This window comes from Limulus polyphemus, unplaced genomic scaffold (genome assembly GCF_000517525.1).
Source record: "Limulus polyphemus unplaced genomic scaffold, Limulus_polyphemus-2.1.2 Scaffold4767, whole genome shotgun sequence".
Classification (NCBI taxonomy): Eukaryota; Metazoa; Arthropoda; class Merostomata; order Xiphosura; family Limulidae; genus Limulus; species Limulus polyphemus.
In genome coordinates this window covers 8345-34787 of record NW_013670377.1, presented here as the reverse complement: position 1 = coordinate 34787, position 26443 = coordinate 8345, and the positions used below count along the sequence as shown (strand labels likewise).

At 32.9% G+C, this 26443-nt stretch overlaps 1 protein-coding gene across 2 annotated transcripts in view; it reads right to left on the bottom strand.

Moving 5' to 3' along the window:
• Positions 1–23948, bottom strand: part of LOC106471658 (phosphatidylcholine:ceramide cholinephosphotransferase 2-like) — a 30213-nt gene extending 6265 nt beyond the window's left edge. Inside the window, exons 1-5 of one of the 2 annotated variants that reach the window (XM_022400268.1) lie at positions 23735–23948; positions 14710–15327; positions 10369–10486; positions 4924–5080; positions 2064–2239 (exon numbers count right to left, since the gene is read on the bottom strand). In XM_022400268.1, the coding sequence (XP_022255976.1) occupies positions 2064–2239; positions 4924–5080; positions 10369–10486; positions 14710–15092 (834 nt within the window). In that variant the 5' untranslated portion in view covers positions 15093–15327; positions 23735–23948. The remainder of the gene's footprint in view (positions 1–2063; positions 2240–4923; positions 5081–10368; positions 10487–14709; positions 15328–23734) is intronic. The other variant, XM_013932275.2, reaches the window with a different exon arrangement.
• Between the last annotated feature and the right edge of the window lie 2495 nt (positions 23949–26443).

Below are 26443 nucleotides of genomic sequence, written 5' to 3'. Positions count from 1 at the left end.
TAAATGTTTTGTTTTGATATACAAGTTGTTTGGGTTTTTTCATCTAAAAAAAGTGACATTAATTTCTTGACGACCTAATAATTTAAGTTGTACATTTATAATTTCATAAGTGTATACTATATAAATTTAACCAAGTGTATGATGTGTATAACATTTATGGGAATTACACTAGAAAAAAGAATAAAGTTGGAACATTTACTACCCTAATGTGTGATTATTACCCAAATTGTGCTGAAATTAACACCAGTCATATTCTGATAACTAGATGTGCTAGAAGAAAACAGATTTGGAGTCAGCATAGAAACTAGTCTAGAAAAGTGTACTTACATCTTTGATGAGAGAAAAAAAGTTAGATTTTGTCAACCAGTGTCATTTTAATTAATGTAAACAATTAAATGCATGGAAAAACTTTCTGAATTTTCAGGTTTCCTTACTTCATCTTATCTAGCCAGACAATATTACAAATTTAAAAGATAAATTCTAAACTTTGAAATAAAACAAAATAATCTTTTGTTTAACTTGTCAACTTGCAGAGGCCTTGATTTACTGTTACAGAAATAAATATGTTCAAGTTTACTGACATTAAAAGATTTATTTTAATTCATGCCATTTAAATATTCAAGTTTATCTTCAGTGAAACTGAAAAGAATGTTTTAGTTTTTCATTTAAAATTCAGTCTGAAGATTATTTTCTAAATTTGGAGTGTTTTTGCAGCAAGTTTCCAAGCAACCTATTGCATCAAAATCAGGAGAATATTTTAGTAATACTAAAACACGAGTAAATAAAACAACTTTATCTTTTTCAGTAACTGTAATTCAGAATATCAGTCTTTAAATTTATTACAAATAATATTTTTTATAACTAAATAAATGGAATAGGAAAAATATTGTTATACTAAACAAAGTGGACTGTCTGATTAAAGTGGGTAAAATTCTTAATAACTAAATTTGTTAAGCTAGATCAAGAACCTACTTATACTAGAGAAACTTTAGGGCAAAAATATTGACTGAAATTAAAATAAGATGGATAACTTATTAACTCAGACACAATATTCAGTAATTAGACCACAAGGAAGCCATCTAAGGAATTTTCAGAAACTTCCTAAAGTATCTATGGAAGAAAGCCCATAAACACCTATAGTTTCAAATACTAGAACTTACAACTTAGAAGGGCATTTAGTTGGTTTTATGAAGGATGGTTTTGAATTTTCTGGTTAAGAGTTTTTTGCTTTAATTTGTCGAGTTTTCCTAGTAATATTCCTTTGGAAAAAAAATACAGCTTATTTCGTAACAATAATTCAAATAACTTGTATATACCAAAACCTGTATTTTTAAAGTTAATGAATTTTACTGCCATATAAATTAATTTTTTTGTTTAATGGTAATCTTTATGATCAGATTGATGATGCAGTCACATGCTCTAGATTAGTATCTTCTTTGGCAAACTTTGTTTCTTCATTTTCATGAAAAACAATGGTTGGAGTAATATCAAAAATACTTTAAACCTTTAAGTATCTCAAATGTTCATCAATTCTTGAAGTATCAAAACAGTAAATATAATAGTATTTGATTCCTTGGTGAACATCAGTTAGACAAGTGTTTCTAAACAACTGGTCTGCAGACAGGAACCAGTCCATCACAAATACCTTGTCAGTCTGTGGTATTTCAAGAAAACAAATGAAAACTGACAGAATATTCATAGGCAAACTGAAATGGTTTTTCACTGTACTTATATTTTAGTGAGCCATGATAGTTTAGGCAGCAATCCAGTACCTGATATCAAAAGGGTTGAGAAACACTGAACTAGACCATAAAATTGCTTTCTTAGATACAGTAGTTCATAACTGTGAAGGTAACTTTTAAATGTGAACTTAACCATAAAGACATTCGCTAGCTTGTACTTCAACTTTATAAGCTATTTACTAATACTGTTCAAGGGAAAAATTAATCGTGTTCTTAATTTATCATGCCCACAAAATCTCAAGCACTTAGGAATTTTTGGATAAAGAGTTTGATAACATTACATCATTGACACAAATGCATTTTATTGAAGAAATAACCTACTTTTAGAGAGGGGTTGTTAGCTAAGGTGTGATATATCCAGAAAAGCCGTGTGGTTACAAAATAAGCTATTATAACGTCCACAGTATAATGGCCTCTTGATAGAAGTACCATAAAGATTCCTGTGATGCTCGCTGTCCACATTAACCAGTGAAGAAGCCAGAAATGTCGAGGGGTGTCTTAACAAAGAAAGTCACAGTTATTAAGTCAGCAATAACTAATTAGTATACATATTTTATGAAAAATCCTCCAGACAATTAATCAATTTTAACTTAACTTCCAGTTTTCTGTAGTCTTAATAACTAACCATTCTTAATGTTCATTAAACTTATTTTTTTACCCTGTTATAAAAGAATGTATACTTTATACCACCATGAGTCTCTTTTAATTATTATGTGTAAATCAATAAAAAGATGAAACAGGTGATGTGGTGTGCAGATTAAAATTTTTGTTTCAAATTATTAGTACAACCTTATTTAATATACCCACCACCTCACTGGTAGACTGACCTGGGACATTAGCTAGTATCGTAGAAACAAGAGTTTGAAGAAAACAGATAAAGATGATGAATTGTAAAGATTGATGATATTGGTATTATAACACAAATATATATATATATATACAACTATAATGATGTTTCAACCTCTTTAGGTCATTATCAGGTTCAAATTGAATTTTGAAAAACAAGCCCTTACAGCAATTACAAATTTAGGAGCATATCTCATGACTTGAGAACAATAGTGAAAGTATGGTACTGTTGTTTTAACAACGAGATGATAACTATGGGACTAAGCTTTAAATGTAAGGTAGTAATGAACTGAATGTGATAAGATGGTAGTACATGGACTTTTTTGTATCAAATAATGAGACAAAGTTGAGCATGATGACATTTTCCACAGATATGTTGTTTTTTAAGTTGTAATGGTCAAAAATATGAGAGGGTGTTTTTTTTGTACCTTAAACCTCTTTGGCTTGTTTCTTTGATTTTTTTTTTTATTTCAAACAACTTGGCCAAAAACATTCATAAATATAAAAGACTGACAGATCTACACTTCTCCAACTATGATACACTCTATCATTCCCAATCTCTAGTGTGTACTCTAGTTTTATTTCTTATCTATTTTATTCTTCATTTACCAGACTTATACATGCAACACTGTATTTATCTGGCCCAGTTGCTTAAGTTCTACATACACGTGAATACACAAAAATGTGTGTACAATTAAAAGCAGACATATTCTAAGTACAAAATAATCAGATAATCCTACAGCCTTTGCTTTGTAAATGTTTCATAATCAGGGATAAACTGAAGAAAAAAGTACTTTCTGGAAATATTCTTGTTGTAGGATATTTTTAACTGTTTTTAATTCATAACACATTTATAACTAATAAACATGTAGATTATCATAATTTTTATAGGTTTAACAGTATTTCACATTTTTACTTTAAATACTAAATTGTTAAGGCATTTTCTTCAGTTGTTTCACTTAATTGTCCTTGGTGTTACCTTATTATGGATTTGTTCTTACCATGCGAAAAATGTACTGAAAATTATCACCAACACTTTAATTTACTGTTTTCTTATTTCATAACATACCAAATTTTAGTGTCACAAGCCACTGAGCCACCTTCAAACTTTATTAAATGAGAAACATTAATTTTTTTCAAATTTCCCATGAATATGCACTGAATTATTTTACAGGTTGCTGAATACCCACTAAATTTATTTGTCTGAATTTAACCAGAATCAGACCTGACAATTCAATTGATGATTTAATTTTTCTATTTATATAGAATACTTATTTTAATAATTAAAGAAACAACATGGACTTTAAAATTTTTGACTTTTGTATTTATTTGTTAAGCACAAAGGTGCACAATGAGTATTTATGCTCTGTCCACCATAGGGATTGGACCCAGTTTTAGCATTATAAGCCCTTCAGCTTACCATTGAACCACCTAACCCATGCAAATTTCAAGACAGAAAATCTTTAAAAAAAAATTAAGAAAAATAAAAATGAATGATTGTTCACTAGTTCATAAACAGCTATTACAGAGTGCTAATGAGAACATATTTTACCTGATTTTAATTACTTTTCTGTATTTTTAATTTTTATAGATAAGCCTAGACTTTTAACCAACATCCTAGTTCTTGTTTAAGTAGAAATCTGAAGGACTTCAGATTTTGAACTGTCGTACCTTAAACAAAATTAACACTTTAAGTCAACTTTACACAAATGATCTTTTTCACTTTTACTTAAACAGGTGTGTTTTTAAATATGCTAGTAACCATAAATCAGACTTAATGACTTGCTGTCACATTACATTCAAATTAGGGCCCTGCAAAGTTTCAAGATTCGATTTGATTGTGAATTGGGATTGAGGATTCAATATGATTCATTAGCTGGGCTCTAATTGGACATTTTCGATTCTACATCACTTCCAGTAAACTTTAGAATTTAGTTTTAATTCACTCTATATACTGGAACCTATTTCCTTGTAATAACACTTTTGTACCATTCTTCTTCCAGATGTTCAAGTACATTATATATCTTTTGTTCTCAGAAATATTTACTTTTATATTCGTTACTTATTGTGTGTAGAAGCACTCTACATAAATAAAGAAACCATTTTCTATTTTATTTAAAATTTAATTCAGTCTATATACCCTATAATCTATATATGCACAGCCGATTCGATTTGAGGGCAGGGCCCCAATTCGAATTTTATAACTTAAATTCAAGGTATAAAGTCACAGATTTTATTCTAACCTTAGATTTTCAGTTATTTATATTGAGCTGTCAGTTTTCAGCAATATGTACACATGCTGTTCTAAATTATGAATGATATTAATAAAACTAACATTCTTTCATCACAAGATAGGCCATGGTTAAAATTACTGTGTGACCACTGTAGATGTAGTCCCCACAAAACGTGTGCCGTCCATTGATGGACAGTCCAAAACCACCAAGCATATACAGCACCCGTCCAAGAATAAGACCAATGGAGGTTTTGTTAGCCTAAAAGAAATAGTCAGAAAAAAACAATTCCATTATAAATGCACTTTGAGTTTCTGCAGAAACTTCTCATACAAATAACACACAATTTCAATAATATTTTTATTATTTAACTTTTAAATAAACATAATGACAGTCAAGTGAGATTTTAGAGGATGAATGAGGAAACAATAAGTAATCATGAATCTACAAGAACTTCTATTATGCCTTATGTTCCAACATGTGGCGATGTCTATTAAAAACTCTTACTTTGCCCCATGTTCCTACATATGATAAGGTCTATTAACCCTTTTGCATCAAACTTCTGAAATTTGCAAGAATCCGACTGGGGAATGATACAATACGTATGGTAACACTGAGATTTCTCACTGTATCCTCATAAAAAATGGTAAGATTTTGTTAAAGATTATAAGTAATATGAAATTATGTTAAGTCTTTCTACTAAAAGTATGTTATCTAATTATTGTACTTAATGTTATCTAATTATTGTACTTAATGTTATCTAATTATTGTACTTATTTGTACTCAGAGTTTGAGTGCAAGGTGATTTTCATTTTAAATATAAAAATACATTTCTTCATCTTACAGTTTAAGTCTTATTTGCATAACCTCTTTGTTAGCTTAATTTATTACTTGTTCTTGAATTATTAAAGGAATAGCAAATGTTTTTGTAAGGTAAATTTTTATATTTTATTTTTCATTTCTCTACCATATCACTAACTGTAAATATTATCATTAACATATAACACAATGAAATGTTTAAAATTAAGAAAGAGAAAAATATATATATATACTTTTTAATTTTTCTTAGAATATCATAAAAGATCTTTTTTCATGATATTTGTAATTTCAGGTCTTTTCATATATACTTGATTTCTGATGTTTTATTTTCCTTTCCTGTCCTTTGCTATTTATCATACGTCTCAACACAACTAAAGATGCCATCGGGAAATATTACAGTATCTTCAGGAGAGACGCACAAGCCTTCAGCAAAATTATCTTGTACTTGTGTAAGATCATAGGCCTTGAGAACTGGGGCAATGTTTGAGATAAATTTAAAAAATATTTAAACCTTTCAATTATGCATTTTAAAATATAAATAATTGATAACTAATTAACATATAAAAGTAAAACCTGAATGCAATTTAACTATCTCTCTAACTATAACATAGGTAGGAAACAACGGTAAGTGCTATCGTGGAAAAAGCAGCTAACAATACTACTAACAGTTACATCTACTCAATGATGACAACTGAGTGCCCATTTTAAAATAACTACTGTTGGATTATAGTGTAAAATGAGCTCTTTACAATGACTATATACACACACGTGTCAAGTAACTACATGTGACTTGTAAAGCTCAAGGAATAGTATAGAAGGTAGGCTTGGCACTTATCAGGGGTAGGAAATATTTATCTCTAATTTCACAGAACTCAGCCAAAGAACTTGGGAACATACATGTCAGAAGGGCATGTACTGATTGTTTAGACATAGATCTACCAGACTGGGGTTATCTTTCTCAAGATAGAGAGTGCAACAGTTGAGATTTTCTATAGCCCATGGGTATTTTTTTTAAAGGCTTCTTTGAATTATAACATACATTATACTGTTAATTTTATTGGCATACATTAATAATAAAGTTGTTTAATTAAATTTTGAATGTAACTCAGTGACTTAAGTAGAAAGGGATTTAAAGGCATTGTGAAAGGGTTAACTGCTATTATGCCTCATGTTCCAATATATGATAAGGTATGTTAATAATTCCTATTATATCCCATCTTCCAACATATGATAAGGTCTTAGCATAGCAGTCAGTATTGATATTTTTATACTCCTACCTGCTCTGGTGTTCCAAATTTTATTTATTAGTAAACTCATTTTTTATGTTCAAAATATTTTACTTAACAACAGTTACCATGAATTAAGGATATCATCCTACTTACAAAATGTTTCTTTGTTGCATTACTCATGATGGCTAGCTATACAAGCTTATAAAATGTAAAACTTAAATATGGAGCTAAAAGTAAACTAATCATGACATGAATATTTGCATTATAATTTTAACTGACTCATTCATTTGTCGCAAAATATGACATTTTTATTGATATGGTAAAAAAATTTAACTTGACAGCATTGGCTTATAACAGATTTTTTTTCACTTCAATTACTTGAAATAGAATTTGTTTTGTAATGGAAGATCTGGATAATACACACTTACAAACAGGTAAGTGACTTAAGATGGTTAATGTCCCAGGTTAAGTATATTGTCAAAAAAACCAATTAGTTATTAATTACTTAATTAATCTCTATAAATACTAAACAATGAAGAAAATTAGTTAATTTTTGTGTAACCATTATTACACAAACAATGGTTCAATTTAAAAGTTAATTAGCTTTGAATCATCCATCTAAAATTGACTTTATGCTCAGACTTTATTAAAACCTAAGCCATTAAACAATATATTTCTGTAAATTATAGACATGAAAACTGTAATAAATTCACATTTTTAAGGTAACTGATTTCCATATTGTGGTGGCAACAAATTTCTGAATCTTTGAATCCAGGAATTGAAATTAATTACAAAAGAAATTAGTTGCACCTGCTGCATTTGGAAGTAACATTTTACTTGAGCCAGAAAATTTTAACTTGCACTAACTTCATAATTAGAATAGATTGCTCTACCCCTATAGAAAAAAAAAAGTTTACATTAGGCCATGTACCTTTCTTCTGATACAACTGCTTTTCTAAAAGAGGCAATCAGGAGTGGACAAGTGGTACAAGTACTGCAGGCTGCAAACACACACATACATAGGCCTACATGAAGATGAAGGGAAAAAACGATTGCTTTGTAGGGAGAAAGTTAAATCACACAAAGAATTACAGATAGCAGTAGATCTTTTAGCAAATTAAATTTTACATAATTTTGGAAAAGAGACTGCAGAAAGATTGGTGCAGTGAACAATACATTACAATGGAAATTTAAGCCAAACCTCACTTACTATGAACTTCTGTAACCTTGAATTCATAAAGGACAGAAGTTCACCAAAAATCAACATCAACAGGTCAACAAGAGATATTGTAAAAAATGTTTGCAATGTCAAACTTTTCCACCAAACATCTATACACAGTCTTAAAAAATTAATGATAGTATAATACATATGTAGAAGTTGTGTGTACATGGATCAAGCTATCAGGTCAAATTTGTTATTAAATTACTGGTTTTACTTGATCATACTTACCCGACTTCCATTCCCACCATTCTTTTGTAATTTATATATATATTTATTTATTATTTAAATTGTGCCTCTTCTTCAATTTCATGTATGAAAGTCTGATGTAAAAATTTGCTGTTATTGCCTATATCATGCAAGCTACGTACAAATACATGATTTCAACCATGTGAAACATGGCATGTGACTGACTTCTCAAATGAGTACTGACCAATCAAAAGAGGCATTTTGCACACCATTCCTTCCTCTCTGTAAACTAACAAATGGTAGTCATTTTCCAACTTGGCAGCTATATGTTGACAATGTTTGTGGATTTGATGTGAAATCTTGGCCTTAAGACCTATTTGTGCACAAGGCAAGTTGGTATCTCACTTTACTTGCATTAGGTAGTATTTTACTTGTGAAAAACAAGCATTACATGATAAATTTCAAACCCTGGAATCAATTATGCTGTATAGGGTAATAAAGATGGCAACACTTTTTTAACACCCTTGAAAGCCCTCTTTTAATTCTCTCATTTCTGATGTATTGCAAAAGACTGATGAGCATGTAAAGTAGAAGAAAATTGGTCTTGCAATGTTCATGCTTTCAGTTTCTCTACTAAACGTAAAAGCTGGTAAGTTAACACTTTAGACACCGTATATCAAATTATTTTAGAAAATTATAAAAAAAGTATTCAAGATGTGTTTTGTCCTTGAAAACTAGTCTTAATGGAAAATTAGAATAAAACATATTTTTACTTTTGAGTTAAATACAAACATTTCAGAATGTTTCCCTGTAAGCAGTGACATTCTTACAGGCCAAGCACTACTTGGTTAGTAAAAATTGGTTTTCTATCCATTAATATAATGATATTGTTTTTCTAAAATTTAAAATAAAAATGTTGACTTTCATATGTTTAAATGTATCCCTCATAGAGTAAAAAAATTAAATCTTTGTCAATACACACACACACACAGAACACCAACCAAAACTCCAACTCTATCACTGACTTTACAGGCAAATGATGAGAATGAAACAAGTCGCTATACATTCAAGGGAAGCAGCAATAAGGTCTGAATGGTGGTTGTCATGGAAATAAAACATCATTATGCTAGGTACCAAATAAGAGCCTTACATGATCTTTTTAATGTATATTCAACATGCAAGTGAATTAGAGTTTTACTTATAGACATCAGTTGCTGGTTTTGTGTTACATTAACTTGTTTATCACTTAAAACAATTATAAAAGATGAACTTAATTAATTATCATGATGGAACTTACATTTTATATTTTTAAGAAACTGCTCACAATACATATTGTTTCATTTCAACTTGCTTGCACCTGCCCTCCCCACCCCATATTCCCCACCTCCACCCCCTATGAATCATTGCTTCATCATGCTGCTCATCGTATGTCACTGCCTTTAAGTCTGGTTTTAAAAACAAATAACTGAAAGTACTGAAATTTTAACTTCTAGTTTTTCAACCAAACTGTACAATAGAGCTTAATCCATGTATAATTATAACAGGTTAAAGAACTGAACTCAGAAGTTTTCAGAACACCACTATTATTTCAATATAAGTTTATATTTACAGAAAAAATAATAATTTTACCTAAATCTTTTTTTTTTCATTTTTTAATATCTGAGATCAAATAAAAATATGAATTAAACATTCCATCAGCAATTAACTTTGAAAAGAAGAAATATTAATTTTGTTAATTAATGAAAAGCTGCACAGATGACCGAGACATTTTATTTATGGGATTTGAAATCTCAACACAGTTTGAGTGTTACTCTGGACAACAATCAGGTCATATGTATTTACAGAATGTTGTAATATTTAAAAAACTATTACACATAAACTTAAAAATTTCAGATTACCATAATAACTAGATATTACTATTAAACATCTGTATAAAATGAAAAAGGGTCAAATATATTCAAACTTGTTTGAAAATTGAATTACTATCAGCATCAAAGAGAATTGATAGAAAGAGAAGTGAAAGTTCATTTTAAACACAAAACTAATCTCCAACTCTCTCTCTCTCCTGAACAAAAAGAAAAATTATATTTTACCTTTGGTGAACAATAATAAGTGGTGCTTGCTACTGGTACTTGTGTTACAAACATTGTTATACTCCTCATGAAGTACAACAAGCCCATTATAAGGAAGACTCTTCTTAGAATGATAAATCTGGAGGAAAAAAATTAAGCAAAAAATGCTTTTTTACTTAAAACTATAAGAATAACCTATACCTGAAAGTTAACATTTTTCTTACACTGAAAATGTTTTTCCAATAGGTACTTCATCCCTTCTGCCCTTTAAGCATTGCTTAAAACATTTTCACGATCAGTGCACCAATCTATTTACCCTATCAATTTTGAGCCATTTCTGAACAGGTACATATCATGTGACTACTCTCCACCAATAGTGTTGCACCACCTATATTAGCACAACAAGCTTCCTCTGCTATTCCTGCTCAATCTTTACTTTCAAGAATTGGTACGCTACAAAAGAAGAACACGGCAGTGGGGAGAAAGGGTGAGAAGTGTGTGAGCGGAGGTAAGACTGTATCAGAAGTTAAAATTTTTTTTACACTGAAAATGTATTTCCAATAGATACTTACCCCCTCTCAAACAAAGCTAGAATCCCACACTGCAAAGGTGGAGGGGCTGTAGGAAATTAATCTGATACAGGTGGAAAAAAGGATGTGCACAAGTGCAATTTGTTCTGAAGTGCAATCAACAGTAAAATATAAACAGAATTAACTAAGCACATTCATAACCTCAACCGAACAGAGCTCCTTGGCATTAGGAGTAGGAGGATCAAAAAATATATATTGTAACATAATGTAATATATGGCAATATAAACATAGCGGCTAGGGCATGTGGACCGTGTTTTATATACTCATCAACCCCAATTGTAAGTAAACAGTGTGTCATACATCAAGCTACTGGAATTACAAAGAGGAAGTTAGCTTTCAGCCGAAACCAGACAAACTCCCAAAATAACCATTGTAGCAAGAAGTACAACAAACCGAACCAGGCATTGCCTCAACTCAACCTTAAGAACGGGGCAATATCTGTTACTGGTCTTATGAGCAGAAATCATAAGTCACTCAACGAGGAGGACATAGAAAATTTGCTCAACCATAAAAACAGCATACATACATCCTGTATCCAGCATTACAAGTCAGATGAAGTCCCCCACACTCAACCGTAATATTAGGGAAAGAACCTCCTGCAACTAGAATTTACAAATAGAGGGACCTCTACTGCACACAACCATAGGAACAGGGTAGTGTCATCACAAATCAAGTATTACAAAGAGGATCCTGCATATGCTGGACCTGCTCCAACCTATTTTTTATTTTTCAATTGACAGCTGTCTGCCCGGGAAAAGGCATCCAGGGAAAATCTAAGGAGGGAAACCAGCTTTGTCCTCTTCACATTGAGTGAATAATAATGAGTATGTATGGTAAAGTAAATTTCTAAGCTCACTCAGGAGGAAGCCTCCATGGTTCCCAGTCGCTGGAGTGGTGAACCATGGAGGCTTCCTCCTGAGTAAGTTTAGAAGGTAAGGACTCTCATGCTCTACTGGAAGAAAAAAGGGACTCCCATCACAGAGGTCCAGACAAATGTCACATTGGAGAAAGTGCAATGGGTGTCTGCGATTCCATATTTTGAAAAGCAGACCGATCCAAATTTATTCCATCAAAGGGTCAGCAGAGATGGGCGAGAAATACCCCTTCTAATAGAAGTACCATGAGTCATGAAGTCCATGAGTGATGTTCCACCACTGAGTGCAACTTACTAATATACTAGAACATACTATATATATATATATATATATATATATATACACCACTGGGTATGTCACCAATGGTCTTGCAGAAACACCCCCCTCTCTATGGTGAGCTTTATAGTGCAAACAGTAAACGTGCAGGTTTGAGGCAAAGCATACCTGACTAGGCAACACCTGCCACAGAGTGGGATCCTATTATCAGTGATTATAACTAGGATTGCTGAAAATAAAAACATAAATGAAAGGAAGTGATAAGACTTACTCCAGTCAAAGTCAAACGAATGTGCATGGGAGTCATGCAGATATTGAGTGATGAAGGTATTGAGAGTAGCCCACATTCCAACCTGGATAATCTCCTCTAACATATGGCAAAAGTGAGAAGCCAAAGATATAGTGATATGATGAAAATGATAAGAAAAAACATTGTGAAGACAGCGACCTTCCACGAATAAGTCTGAACCCAACCAGTTAATATGACAGAAGACAGATCATGGCAAATGGAAGGGTTCTATGGAATAAAAGTCAGGAATTTATTCAGAAAGTAGAATATGCTACATAACACCATAAGGAGCAAACCAGACAAAGAAGCCAATCAGGGTCAGAATGGGAGTACCGGTGGGAGATAGAAGTTAAAAAAATGCATGTGAAAGCCAAACAGCCTTCATTGGCAGCATAAGTCTGAGAAAGAAAAGACCATTTTGGATATAGTATGACATAAGAGGAATGGTAGAGAAAGCAGGTGACATTGAAGGCAGGTTTATCTGATCGACAATGTCCACAAGCAAGAAAAGCAGGAAATAGGTCTTGAGGGAGATATGGTAGATGGCACATGAAGACAAAGGTTCAAAGGGAGGATGGGAAAGACAAAGGACCACACTGAAATCTCAATCAGGCAAATTAAATGAACATGGTTGACACATGACTCGAAAGGAGTGAAAAAAAGGAGGGAAATGACAGAAGAAGACAAAACCTGGAGAAACAGAAGGTGGTTGTCAAGGCAGCCTGATAGCTAGACACAGTTGAATTGGACAAGCCTTTGTCAGACAACCAGGCAAAGAATAGGGAAAGAGAATGGAATGGTGGGAAGGATGGAAACCACATCGAAGAGACCACAGGCAGAAGGTATACCATCACCTATAGTAAATGGACATGGAAGAAGGTCTAATGGATCGGAAAAGGAAAGATACAACACATGGAGACAATCCCTGGGTTGAGACAATGGGTCTGACAAAGGCCATGCATGAAGAGAGAGTGTGTGGTGATATCTGGATGAACAATGTCTGACCAAAGTCAAAAGAATACCAAAATAAGAAAGTGATGGAAAAAAAAAGTCCAAATTGTCTTCTCATTGATTGTATTCTTTCTCAGAAACATTGTAATGTTGAAAAGAAGAAATCACTTGCCAAACATATGAATCTTGCTCCCTACGAATTATGGCTTGTGACTCCTCTGCAGATAAAGTCAAACCCGATTCCTGGGAAGTCATACCAGTAGCATTACAGACTGTAACAAGAATTTATGTAGTCAATACATTGATCACAAATTCATACTAAGATCTCTGGTAATTTGGTAAAAAGAAATAAGTGCAAAAAAAATTGTTGAAACAAGTGAATGCAAACACAATAAAATAAAAATTGTTGAAAAAAAATTTAAATGGCAAAGAAGTATGTTCATAAATGGTTGCCACATGTGAAAAAACATGTCTAAACAATGCTGTGCCAATCGAAAAAGGGAAGATTGTGTGGGAATAGAATAGAGAGCTAGCTACACCAATATAGTTGGCACAATACTATTGGTGTAGATAAGACAGTTTCTGAACCTAAAGCATGTATTTCCCTTAGAAATATTTTAACAAAAACCTCAAATTAAAAACATACAGATGCTATTCCCTTGATATCTGATAAAAAAATTATGTAAAAAACTTAATGAATGAAAAATAACTTTTTACTTGTGAAATTTGCAGGCTATGAATGAGCATAGTAAACTAATCTTTCTTTCTGTATGCACATAAAAATAAATTCCAATAATACAGAAACACCTTCAAACAACACTTCACCTCATTTTAAGGCATAATGATAGCTATATTAACCCTATAGTAGAATCACCAAACTTCATGTGAACATCAAAGGCTTTTTAAGATATTTTTCTAAACTATGTATGTGCCAAGTTGCTTGTAGGTCCAGAACTTTGTTAGCTATAGTGTTCCTAATAACATACAAGGTCACATGAAAAATTTAAGAAGAAAAATTACCATCAATGGTGCAATTAATCCCACTAATTTTCTAATGGGTATCCTATAAATTTCACTCAGAAAATGTCTGATGTTACTAAATTTTTTTGGTAAGTTCTTTATATTGGGCAAAACAGGTAGTAAACTGTATAAATTTGAAGATTATACTGCATTTGTATAATGATGATCAAAACTGAATTTTTTGTTGTTAGTACCATATTTACTCAAAAATGTTAAGTTTCAACTTCTAAATAAATATTTATGCATATTTTACAACTACAGTTATTTGAAGATGAGAAATTTAAACTTACGGGTATTTTATTTATTTCATCAAAACTAACACATATAGAATTAATTACCCTTTATGTACTATCAACTCACCTATTTCTATGTATAAAAACTATAAACAGTGTTGACCATACGGCTACTACAATGATACCCTCAGACACATCCAAAGCCCATTCAGCAGGCAGAAACAAGTCAAAGAAAATGTCCGGTAATGGAGGGAACTTTGTACGTTCTGGCATTCTTTCATGCACAATTGAGAGGCAGGTTAAATTTAAGACTAGGTTCCAGGACATGAAGATAAAAGCAACAAATGTTTTCCATTTCTCTGAGGGAAACTTTCCTTCATCTCTGTCAAATGAAGTTAAACTAATCCTAATATCATCTCCTGTGTCACTTGAATCTCCATTCATCTTTTGTTGATTAAGACGATCAATCTCAGTATTTATACAATCAAGGCCAGCTTCCTTGGCCATCATTTACAAAAAAACTGGTCTCAAAGTAGTTAAAAGATTTGTATTCTCAGTGTTATTTAAATGATTCTCAAAATACAATAGTTCTCCTCTTCAAACAAAAATCACTAAACAAATTTTGTTGCACTCATAAACCATGTTGTGGTAAAGTGTGTCTGTTCACAATCATGAAATATCACCTTCATTAAAGAATTCACCTTTGTAGAAGACCAATGACTGCTCTTAACTTTTCAATTCCTGTCTAAGATGAGAAGAAAGTTGTATGGTAACTGACAAATCATTCAAAAGAAAAAATCAATTATCTTAGAGTGAGCACAATTAACTTACTTGAATTGTATACTTATTCTTCACAATGAATTTATACTTTCAAATAGCCAAAATTCTTACAGAACTATAAGGTTTACCAATATTCTAACAAAAAAAATAATTAGTCCTATTCTGCATATAACTTAAGTAAAGTGTAAGATTATTATATTTATAACAGTCACATTTACTGCACCTCATTACTCATGTATCCCTCCAATGTACATTTATAACATCATGGAGAAGAGTATGGTACTTATGAATCAGGGTTAGAACTTAAATTATGATGATTTTCAGATGTATTTGGATTTCTCTATTAAATAATACAAAACAAAAATCATAAACTTGAGATTTTTATGTCAAAAGGTGATTTACTTATTCTGTTGAAATATGACACAGATTGAAACTGGATTAAACTTGAAATGCATTCCACTCTTACCTTACCTGTCGTAACACACTTTACACTAATTTTCAGTTTTCTTAAAACAACTTTTGCAAAAAATATTAAAATATTATTTGAACATAAAACCACTTTTCTAATCTAAACCTAAGTATGACAAGTAAAAATATGACAGCTCAAATCTTATTCTAACTATAGAGTTTCTCATAAATTTCATCAGTTTCATCTAGTATTCTGTAACACATTCTCACTAAAAGTCTTCTCCCCTATCTGCTGTGTCCACTGTGTGAAATCAAGCCCCAGATTTTAGCACTGCAAGTCTGTAAACTTACTGCTGACACCTTAGAGAATAAACCCAAATAGATTTAATCTCCTTGCTATTATGATATCCTCAATTTTAACAGGATGTAACTCACATTTTACATATAAAGCCACTTCTGCTCCATCTTTTTTAGCTCTCTATCCCTACTAAATAACCCATAATCCTATATTTCAAAGCAATTTCTGTTATCAAATTTGTCTACATTTAAAGTTTCACTTATTCCCACAATATCAAAATACTCCATTTCAACTACTGCTCTAAAGTCATCTACTTTATTTCTAGTTCTAGTATTACAATAGCAACAATTTAGCCTACACTTAGAAATACTCCTGTACTTTGTTCCTACAGAACACTTTTCTTGACATCTTAATTCTTGTGCATTTAGTTTATCTCACCCCTCAACAGCTGAATTAATAACCTTTGAAAAAAAGCCAACCCCTACCCTATTTAAATGCAGCTATCCATTCCACAAGGTTTCCTTTTCCCATGAAATTGTTCCCATAAATCCAACAAGCTAATATGCTTGTCCTTACATATTAACACAAGTCTAGCATTCAGCCCTAGTGACCAACTGAAAATCTCATCCCAACAATTAAGTCTCAGCAGTCCCTCTGACAGAATTAAGTTATGGACATTTTCTTTAAATGCCTTTACTGATCAAATAGCTCCTCTGACCTACTCATCCACACGTCATTAAACCTTATGTGCACAACAAAGACAGTGTCACTGCTAGAAGACTTTACTATATCACTTGATTTAACAGTTATATTATCTATTGATGCCCTAAGATACCATAATTTAATTCTTTTCTCCTTATTTACCCCACAGGCTGTAATGTATCAAAAATCACAGACAAATATAACCTATTTAAGTTTTACATTACCATCCCGATATCTCTTTTGTTTTTCCTTTCATCTCCTAGTTCCTCTCTGCACAAACTAAAGACTCAAATCTGTTACCTAACAGACCCTGCTAATAATGATTCAATTCACTATTTCTACCCTAATACTGTTTCAAACTTCCTGAAAGTCTCTTCCATGTAAAAGCTTAATTTTTCTTTAATCCCTTGGGCCATTTCCCACAGTTTACCCTTTTATTTTCCTTCTTTACTCTATTTAGGATAGCCTCCACTTTCCATTACATGCAAATTCCAAAAACAAATTGCACAGGTACAGTACTAGCTTCCTTAAAAGTGCATGCTAATACCAAGTTCTCATATAACACCAACTACTTGCACTTGTCACACTGTAGAAACTGTGAGCCCTTCACACCTGAACTATTCTTAACCATTGTAGTCTAAAAATGAAAAAGCAACATTGTAAATACTATAAATCCAAATAGCCTATTGGCAACACTATTAAGCCTAATATTTGAGAACTAAACATATTACACTATTTTATTGTTATTCCATGTGTAGCGATGAACAGAGCGAGACGTAGTATTTTAAACTGCACTTTCAGAAGTCATAAGAACTAAAAATTGGTTTCATAAAGTGAAGTATTCAGTTAACAACATTTACAATTGCAGTATTATCTAACATGTATGATTTCCTCAGACTACTGGAGGCTCAAGAATACTGAGGTACAGAGCGCCCTCATCCCTGAACTCGAACCAAGTGTATCTCACAAGAAGAAAGACAGAAAACAAAACACAAGTTATAAGTATCTTTTTTTACATAAAAAAAAGAACAACAAGTGCTTCTCATGTATGTATAGAATGAGTAAAAGACGTGTGAGAAACATTTTCTTACTACATGAAATACGACCTCCCTTGTGAGTTAAATTAAAAACAAATCTAGTGAAATCTAAAAGAAAAATATTCCAGCAAGTAAAAATAAAGTGGAAGTAAAATCCATGTTAACTGAATGTTACACTTAAAATAAAACCAATATTAACATTTTCCTTACCTAATGTATTTCACATGGATACTCAACTCTATGCACTAAAGCATTATTATGTTTTATGCACTACTATGTAAATTCCTGCACATGCCACAAATCCTGAACAAAGCACCCCACCTACACATATCTTTGTGTATTGTGCCAGCCAATGACATAATCATCATTAGACTAGAGCCCTTGAATATATAAAAGGGCAACATATCCTCTGTGCACAGTAATCCCCATGAACACCAGCATGTGAACACAGGTTCATTTTTGACAAGACAAACTAAATGCACCAGAAGTAAGGAGGCAGTTCAGAGTGGAGAGTATCTATCTGAAATACATTTTCAGGTAAGGAAAATATTAACTTCAGAAATGATATTCACCTTTCTGCACCACAAAGAGCTAGAATCCCACAATGAAGATGGTGGAGGGGGCTGGTGCAGAGAAATTACAAAGATGAACTCCATTCTGAATAGTGTCAGAAAGGGAAAACTCATGAGGCAAAGGGTGGCCTAGTGGGGCAGCTGTTGTGGGAGACCACACCCATCTCAACCATGGAATACTCTTCATCCAATAAAGGTAGTATAGCAAAATATATTGTCATAAGAATATTTTGCTGGGTGCTAACATACCGCTAAGGCAAACTCAACCATCCATTATATTATTCCACAACCAAACAGCTGAGCATGAAGGTATAGTGTGGCTAAAGCTGTAATGAAAACCATCCAACACTGAAGAAATACTTATGTGAAATACTCACCACACAAATCATATACAGGGAGTAGCATCCCAGAACTGTGTCCTGTGGTTAACCCACAGGAGTGGATCATAATAAGACCAGACAGATAAGACAGAATATGATTGCAAGGCTGCAGAGTACCAACCAACTTGACTATGTAGTGAAAAAGAAACTGCACTACTGGAGATCAAATGCTGGAAATGGATTAGGCACCCAGAACTATACCCCACCAGAACAGAGGCAGTGGAAAGATCTGGTCATAGGATCGTTTGTCATCAAGCATAAAGCTAACACAAAGTTCTACCTGTGCTATGATCACCACGGATATAGAATCCAATGTATGTAAGCAGAAAAAGCCCACAAACTGACAATTGAGCCTTGGAAGGCTCCAAAGAGATACAAGTCTGGGTAAGGTGAGAGAAGATGAATGGTCTTGGTCGTGTGGGATTGAGTGAGCCACTACAACCATGAGAGATGCAAAGAAGATTTGTATCTCTGGAGATACCTGCATTGATAGGCCAGAAACTACTGAAGGGGACACACATATAGGCACATCCAAGAGGAATGAGGGACTCAAGAAAAAAACAACTTAAAAATGACTCATGCAAGAAATGTAGACATGAAAGCCCTGGTATCAAATGCTCCATGTAACATAGACAAAGAAGTAAACTGAGCCTGCCCTGCATATCAAGTGAGAAAGACCTCCAAGTTAATGAAATATAAGGAGGGGGTTGAGACTGAAATGGAGAGCTAAACTACCTGAACAAGAAGGGAGGTCACAACAGTGGAAGTCATGTTAGAAGGGGCAAGTAGAGGCCAAATATTCACAGAGTAGTGGAAAAACAGAACTCAAGAATTTAACCTCTAAGTCAAAATACATTGGACCAATTTAAAAAACATGGAGCCATAACCAACTCGAAGGAAAGGACTTGAGAGCCAAATGTCAACTATTTTGGATGAACCAAAAACAAAAGGCAGACAAACAAATCAGGACATGGAGAAAATGTCCAAGACCCCAAATTGAATCATCCACCATTGGGAAGTATCCAATGGAAGGTGAAAAAATGGCCTATTGGGAACCAAGAAAAAAAACAAAGTTGGGTCAAGTGGAACAAACTGATATCTGGCCAAGAACCTCCCATTTATATGGGAACAATAAAAAATGGGAGAAAAATCCCAGAGTGGGATTGAAGAATTGTTTCATGGCATTTGAAACTGGCGAGGTGGAGCATTGATGCATAGGAAAATTCCTGAGAAAGCATCTGAGAAACTCAATACCGTAGCAAAGGAAGCCCACCAGTGGACAAAGTTGGAGAGCAGAGCTTCCACAGAACTGGAGTCAAAGGGTGGGTCCAGATACAAATCGCCTCCAAGACCTGTGACAGCCAGCTCTGAAAGAGGGAGGACTGTGCATAGTTACAAGAGGACAAGGAAAAGAGGAGGGGGTAACCCTACAAGTCCATATACAATGAGAAACCTGGTCTCAAAATCAAACTGAGGACAGATGGTTTTTGAAGAACTGCATCAGCTCAAGATACCTATGTTAAATAAATATTCCCCAGAAAATACATTGCAAAGAAAAGGAGAAAGTAAAGGTCCTAGAGAGGAAATTGAGGGAGGTGAAAGTCAGAAAGTAAAATAACCTGACAAAGTATACCATTAAAAAAAGGTAAATGCGACAAAATGGAAGAAAACAGTAGGCCAGGTCAAAAGAAGGTAGGTACAAGTTGTCCCATAAAGTTGATAGGGTCATGAAGGAAAGCCTCCAAATAAATATGAACAAGAATAAGCAAAGAAGTTAAACAAGAGATGAAGACAAGTAGATAGAGACAATGAAAAATGAGAGAAAAGTAGGAGATCCTTAAACTGAAAAAAAACAAAACAAAAAAAAAACAGGTGAACAAGGCTCATGCATCAAGGAAGCCTAAGATTCAGCAAAAAATTATTAGAGAAAGAGAAAACAAAAGACACCTATAATATCCTAACAATGAAAGACAAAATGGGACTACCTAATCCATGTTGAGAAGAGGGAACAAAAAGAGCAAAAACAGGCCTAAAAACAACAGAGGTGAAACACAAGATGGGGCAGGTTCATCTGAAGCAACAGAAACAGGAGGTTGGGAATCATAAATCTGAGGTCAAAATGGAAACAACCACATGATATAAAATGACAGTATTATCACTAACCTTCACTGTCTCTCCAGTTGCCATTACAGTATTGTATGACTCAAGTGAAGGAGTGTTAAAAAGGTTGGGAATCCTAATCTGAGATAAAAATAAAACCAAACACAGTGTGCAAAATGACACCTTCAGTGTCTCCAGTCACCATTACAGTACTGAATGACTTGTGAAATAGGGAAATATTAGCAATATGGAAAAATGAAAGCATAATCCATTTAATTCACAAACCTGATATTGTAGTGGTCCATTTTTGTAAAATACATAGAATATTTTTTATTTGTTTTTTGTTATTAGTTAGAAAGAAAATGAGCCGGGTATAGCAATAGTGAATAGGCCTAATGACGACCTTGAAGGGTACTAGACAAAATCTGTTCGATGGATTAAACAAAAAAGAACAGACTATAAGATATGTCTCAAAAGTACAAAGTTGATTTAAAAAGTAGGTACAGTGATAGGTTAAGATTAGTGCCTTTGATAATTATGAGATGGTTAGGTTACTTAATTTTACTTTTTCAGTTTATATTTATGAACAATTAATCAACATTCCTTGACCTGAAGTTGCTAGATGGAAAAATGATTGAAGAAAATAATTCTGAACTTAAGAAAAAATTGGAATGTTAAAGAATGATAACTCTCATGGAACAGATAGTATATCCCTAAGGGTTTTTAAAGATATTAAGGATTGAATATGCAAGTCATCTGCTAATAATTTTTGCAAGTCCTTAAATGGTGGAGATATGCCAGAAGATTGGAAGTTGGCTAATGTTACTTCTTTTCTCAAGAGAGGTGATAAAAAATTTCCAGGTAACTATAGACCTATTAGCCTTATATCAGTGGTGGAAAATGTTTTGAAGTCTGATAATAGATGCTTTGCAAATTCATTTAGAAAAGTTTAAAATTTTGATGGATAGTCAATATGGTTTCACTAAGGAAAACATCTTGCCTTACTAATCTTCAGACATCCTTTGAAGAGGTTACTGCTTAGAGTATGTAGATGAGGGTAAAGGTATCAATTTGGTATATTTGAATTTTCAGAAATCATTTGACAAGGTGTCACATAAAAGGCTTGTTAAAAATATATAGGGATAACTTGACTTACTGAGCAAAAAATAGAGGGTTGTTATAAATGGAATTTAATCAAATAGGGCTCAGCATTAAGACCTTTGTTTTTTTTTCATATATTTCAAGGACACATGAAAGAATGATCAACAAATTGCTTGCACTTGCTGATAATATTATTGTCTTTGCTGTTTCTGGCTGTGAGGAGAATGCTGCTGCTGTTTTACAGAGATTTAAATTATTTGGAAAGTTGGGCAAATAAATGACAGATGGCTTTAAATTATAATAAATACAAGTACTTGAGTAAGGAAGTACATTATACTAATATAATATTAAGTTAGAAAAAATGATTTATAAACATAATGAAGTGATTTATTCTTTGAAGAACATACATGTTTCGACAGAACTTTGGGATGTAGTATGTTCTCCATAAAATAAATCATTTCACTTATGCTTATAAATAATTGTGTGCCAACTAATTATAACAAGTGTAAAGTAATGCATGTGGATTATCACTATTTAAATTATAATTTTTTTATGAGAATAGCCTTTACAGTGTTATGAAATAAAAGAATCTTGGTGTTTTGGTTGGTCAGTCTCTTAAGGCATCCAAGCAGTGTATTGCTGATAGTGGTAGAGCAAATAGGATTTTACTTTGTATCTATAGAAATACTGAATACAAATCTAAAGAGGTTATAATTTCATTGTATAAATCAGTTATCAGGCCTCATACGAAGTACTTTGTTCGGTCTTGGGTCCCTTACCTTAAGAAGGACACTGACCTGTTGGAAAAGGTTCAAAGAAGAGCTAATAATATGATACCCAATATGTAAAGGTAGTCATATAAGGTCATGTTAAGTTTTCTGAAATGGCATTTAAGATAATTAAGATGACTGATAGTGTTGATACATCATCTTTTTGTACTTAATATTGAAAATGGCAGGACAAAGGACATGACTATAAGTTTTCATAGGCTAGGCATCATCCTCAGCTATGATATTTTTACTTTTCTAACAGGGTAGCTGAGCACTAAAATAGGTTGGAGCATATTTCAGGGAGTTTAAGGGAAGGTTTGATAAATACTTAAATGAAAGGGCTTGTTTATGAAGTTTAGTTTAATGGATGGTGCAGCCTGAATAACCCAATAGACAACCTGATGTCCTCAAATGTTATATTAATTGCAACATTATTTCAATGAGAAAATTCAACATGTATACATATTTCAAAATGAAATTTTGAAAAATGTTCTGCAAGAGCATTCCAACCTGGTTTACCAAGGTGAAGTGCACAAATTAAGAATTATAAGTTAAAGATCTGCGAGTTTTATGCTGCCTTTATTAATTACTTTTACCATGTTCATTACTTAATGTAAAGGGAGGTGGCCAGAAACATTTTTTGACTCCTCAAAAATCAAAAACCCTTTAGTAGTTATAGTCTCAGGTATAAGAGAAAAAAAATTAAAAGGCAAAGTAAAATCCTGAATTTTCGACTAAACTACAAAAATATATTTTAGTACAAACATCTAGTTTAAAACAATTACATTATTAATATTGATAATGTCCCATATACATACTAAAAGTTTACACAAGTCATGCACTACGAATGCAAGTTTAACATTAATGTTTTACTTGGATCATTATTATCTACATACATTACTTCAACTTCTCAAATATACAATAAAGTAAACTTAGTTTACTGTAAAGACTAAAGTCTAAAGTGATACTACACAACCACGAGTCAATGAAGGCAGTGAACTCACACTGGTGACAGCAAACTAACAGTCACATTATTATAGGTTTTCTCCAAATTCAAATTGTTATTGATGCATTGAACTTTCTTAAGTAGAATTATGAGATTCTCAATATATTTTAACTGAAATTAGCTGTATGTGTGCGTTACTTTTGTATTATACTAACCACAATTTTAAGATAACAATTAACGGCTAACTTGATTAAAGAATATATAGCTTTCACGCCCTCTGTGAGGCGGTATTCTTTACATATATTGTAGTTATTATTATGTTTGTATTTTACTTAATTTTTTCTCTGTCGGTTAGTTGAGCTATTTTTTGAGTTTCTTTATAAAATACCAGCTTACTTCCGATAGTTAATTCATCTTACCACTAATTTTTTGCAGTGAAACAAATGACTGAGTGGATGGTGGTGAGGTTATTTGTCAAGATAGTTGTAGACTTGTAGTACATAGTATTACGTATCTGCTCGTTTGTTAATAAGAAGATTGTGAATGGTGGAGTACAGATAATTTTTCATCAGTTTCAGCTTACTAAAAGATCTCTCCCCTTCTACACCTGTGACTGGAATTGTGCAGAAAATGCAAATGGGTACATAAACATTTGGTAAAAATGGACGTAGCTAGAATTTTTTAAGTTTTTAGAATATGTAAATGATTTAATGCAGTATCGCCAAAGTTAACTTTGTGGGTTGCTTTTAAATATTTCATTTCTTCCAGTAAGTCTTCTGGCACACCAGATCTATACTTGGCAACAAACTCCTTAGTTTTTGAATGTAGATCATTCTCTGATATATCTAGATATTGCCACAAAAAAGAAAAACCTGGTTAATATACATCGCTGATCTATATCTTGTAGTGAGCCCAGCAATAGCAGAATCTATCATCTTATAGAATGTGTTTCGTCTGAATTTTGTCTCTTCTACAGGTTCATTTTCCTCACAATTAGGCAAGGGGGTTGTTTTTATTTTCATTATGAAAATACTTGAAAACTGTTTTCCATTTTACAGGTAGTTGTGGCAGAAGATTCATATTATTTGAAACCAATTTAGTTTCAAGAAGAATTGCATGAGCTCCATTGTTCACACAGTGTTTTTAAATCAGTCAACAAATTTTCAATGTTGTTCACTTCAATGTCAATGATAGCTTTGGGGGCCCGCAATACTTGATTATGCTTATCGATGATCACAAATACCTTTAACCAGATTCCAGCTATCAAGATGCAAAAAATAATAATAATTACTACACATAGTCAGTTAAATCTTTGACTTCAGATCTTGTAATATTGAGTTGAAGAGTTTCTGATAGTGCATCCAGAATTCTAGAAAGATGAGCTACAACAGGCCTGACACCTCCATTCTGTTTGTTCATTGTGTTCCCTAAAGTCCATGAAGAGAACAACCTATATTCTTGAGAAGAATGCTCCATTGCTATGTGCTACAACTAAATAGATTGTAAGGCTTTTGGACTATTCCAAAGAATGTCTGAGCTTCTGTGCAACTTTTCACTGCTTGTGCCCCACAAAGATTGAGATTATGGCAAGCACCACGAGAATTTAGATAGTAGATTAACTTTTAGTAATAGAGCTTGAACACCATTATACTCACCAGCCATGTTGATTCCATTGTCATATCCTTGGACTCTGCAATCCATTATTGGAATTTCATAATTAGCTAAGTAATCAAATATTAGATTAAAAATATCAGCCCTAGTCTTCTTATTGCAATCAATTAATCTTAGAAACCTTTCTTGAATGACAACGGAAGAACATTCTGATGGCATGCATACATATCTCAGGATAAAAGTTCTATATTCTTGGTGACATGAATCAGGTGTTGCATCTACTATAGTAGCAAAGTATTTTGCTGCAAGTCTTTACTCTAAAATAATGTGACGTACATGCTAAGCACAGATCGCTATGAATTCATTCTGGGACTCACCTGACAAGTATTTGGCTTGAAGACGGTAACCTGCTTACTGAGATTCTGCACCTCTCTCTCTATATGCTGCCTTAGAACTAGATCATAATGACTGAGCAGCTCTATTATTCCTAAAAATTACCATTATCAGACGCACCAATCCTTTGTGGTGTACCTCAAATGGCTAAACCTCTCTCCCCCAAGAAAAGGACAACATCTATAATCTTCTTTGGGATATCCTTCCATTTGGCTGCTCTTGAAAAAATACTCTTCTTAAGCTGCAAATCAACATAGGATTTTGCTCCAAAACGTCTCTAAAGTTCACGCCACTCATTATAGCATTTCTCTCATGCTCTGGGAGCCATTCACAAAGTTTCTTCCAGCCTATTGTTAACAGTCAGCTTTTTGCAGTTGTAATTGTAGAGTGTGACGCAACTGGAGTTTTGGTGAGAGGTCGACATGGAAAACAATACAAAGCTTACCTAATATTACTCCAAACTAACCATCACGTTTACTGTATTCACTATTTTGCAGCAAATAATTTAGAAGAGGATTTGGAAAAGGAAATATCTTTAGGGTCTTGTAGAAGTCGTGCTCTAACAACTAACTAAAGGTTTTCAGCTGATGCACTCTCATCAATTGAGATACCAACATCAAAGCCACTGAACTTTTTTGAAAGTGTTCCTCCAGTGGGAATTACATTTGGCTGTAAATAGTCACTTTGCTTTTCTGTAACAGGATATGCTGTGAAATTGTCATTGGTATTAACATCATTTGACATTTCATCATGCTCAGTTTAT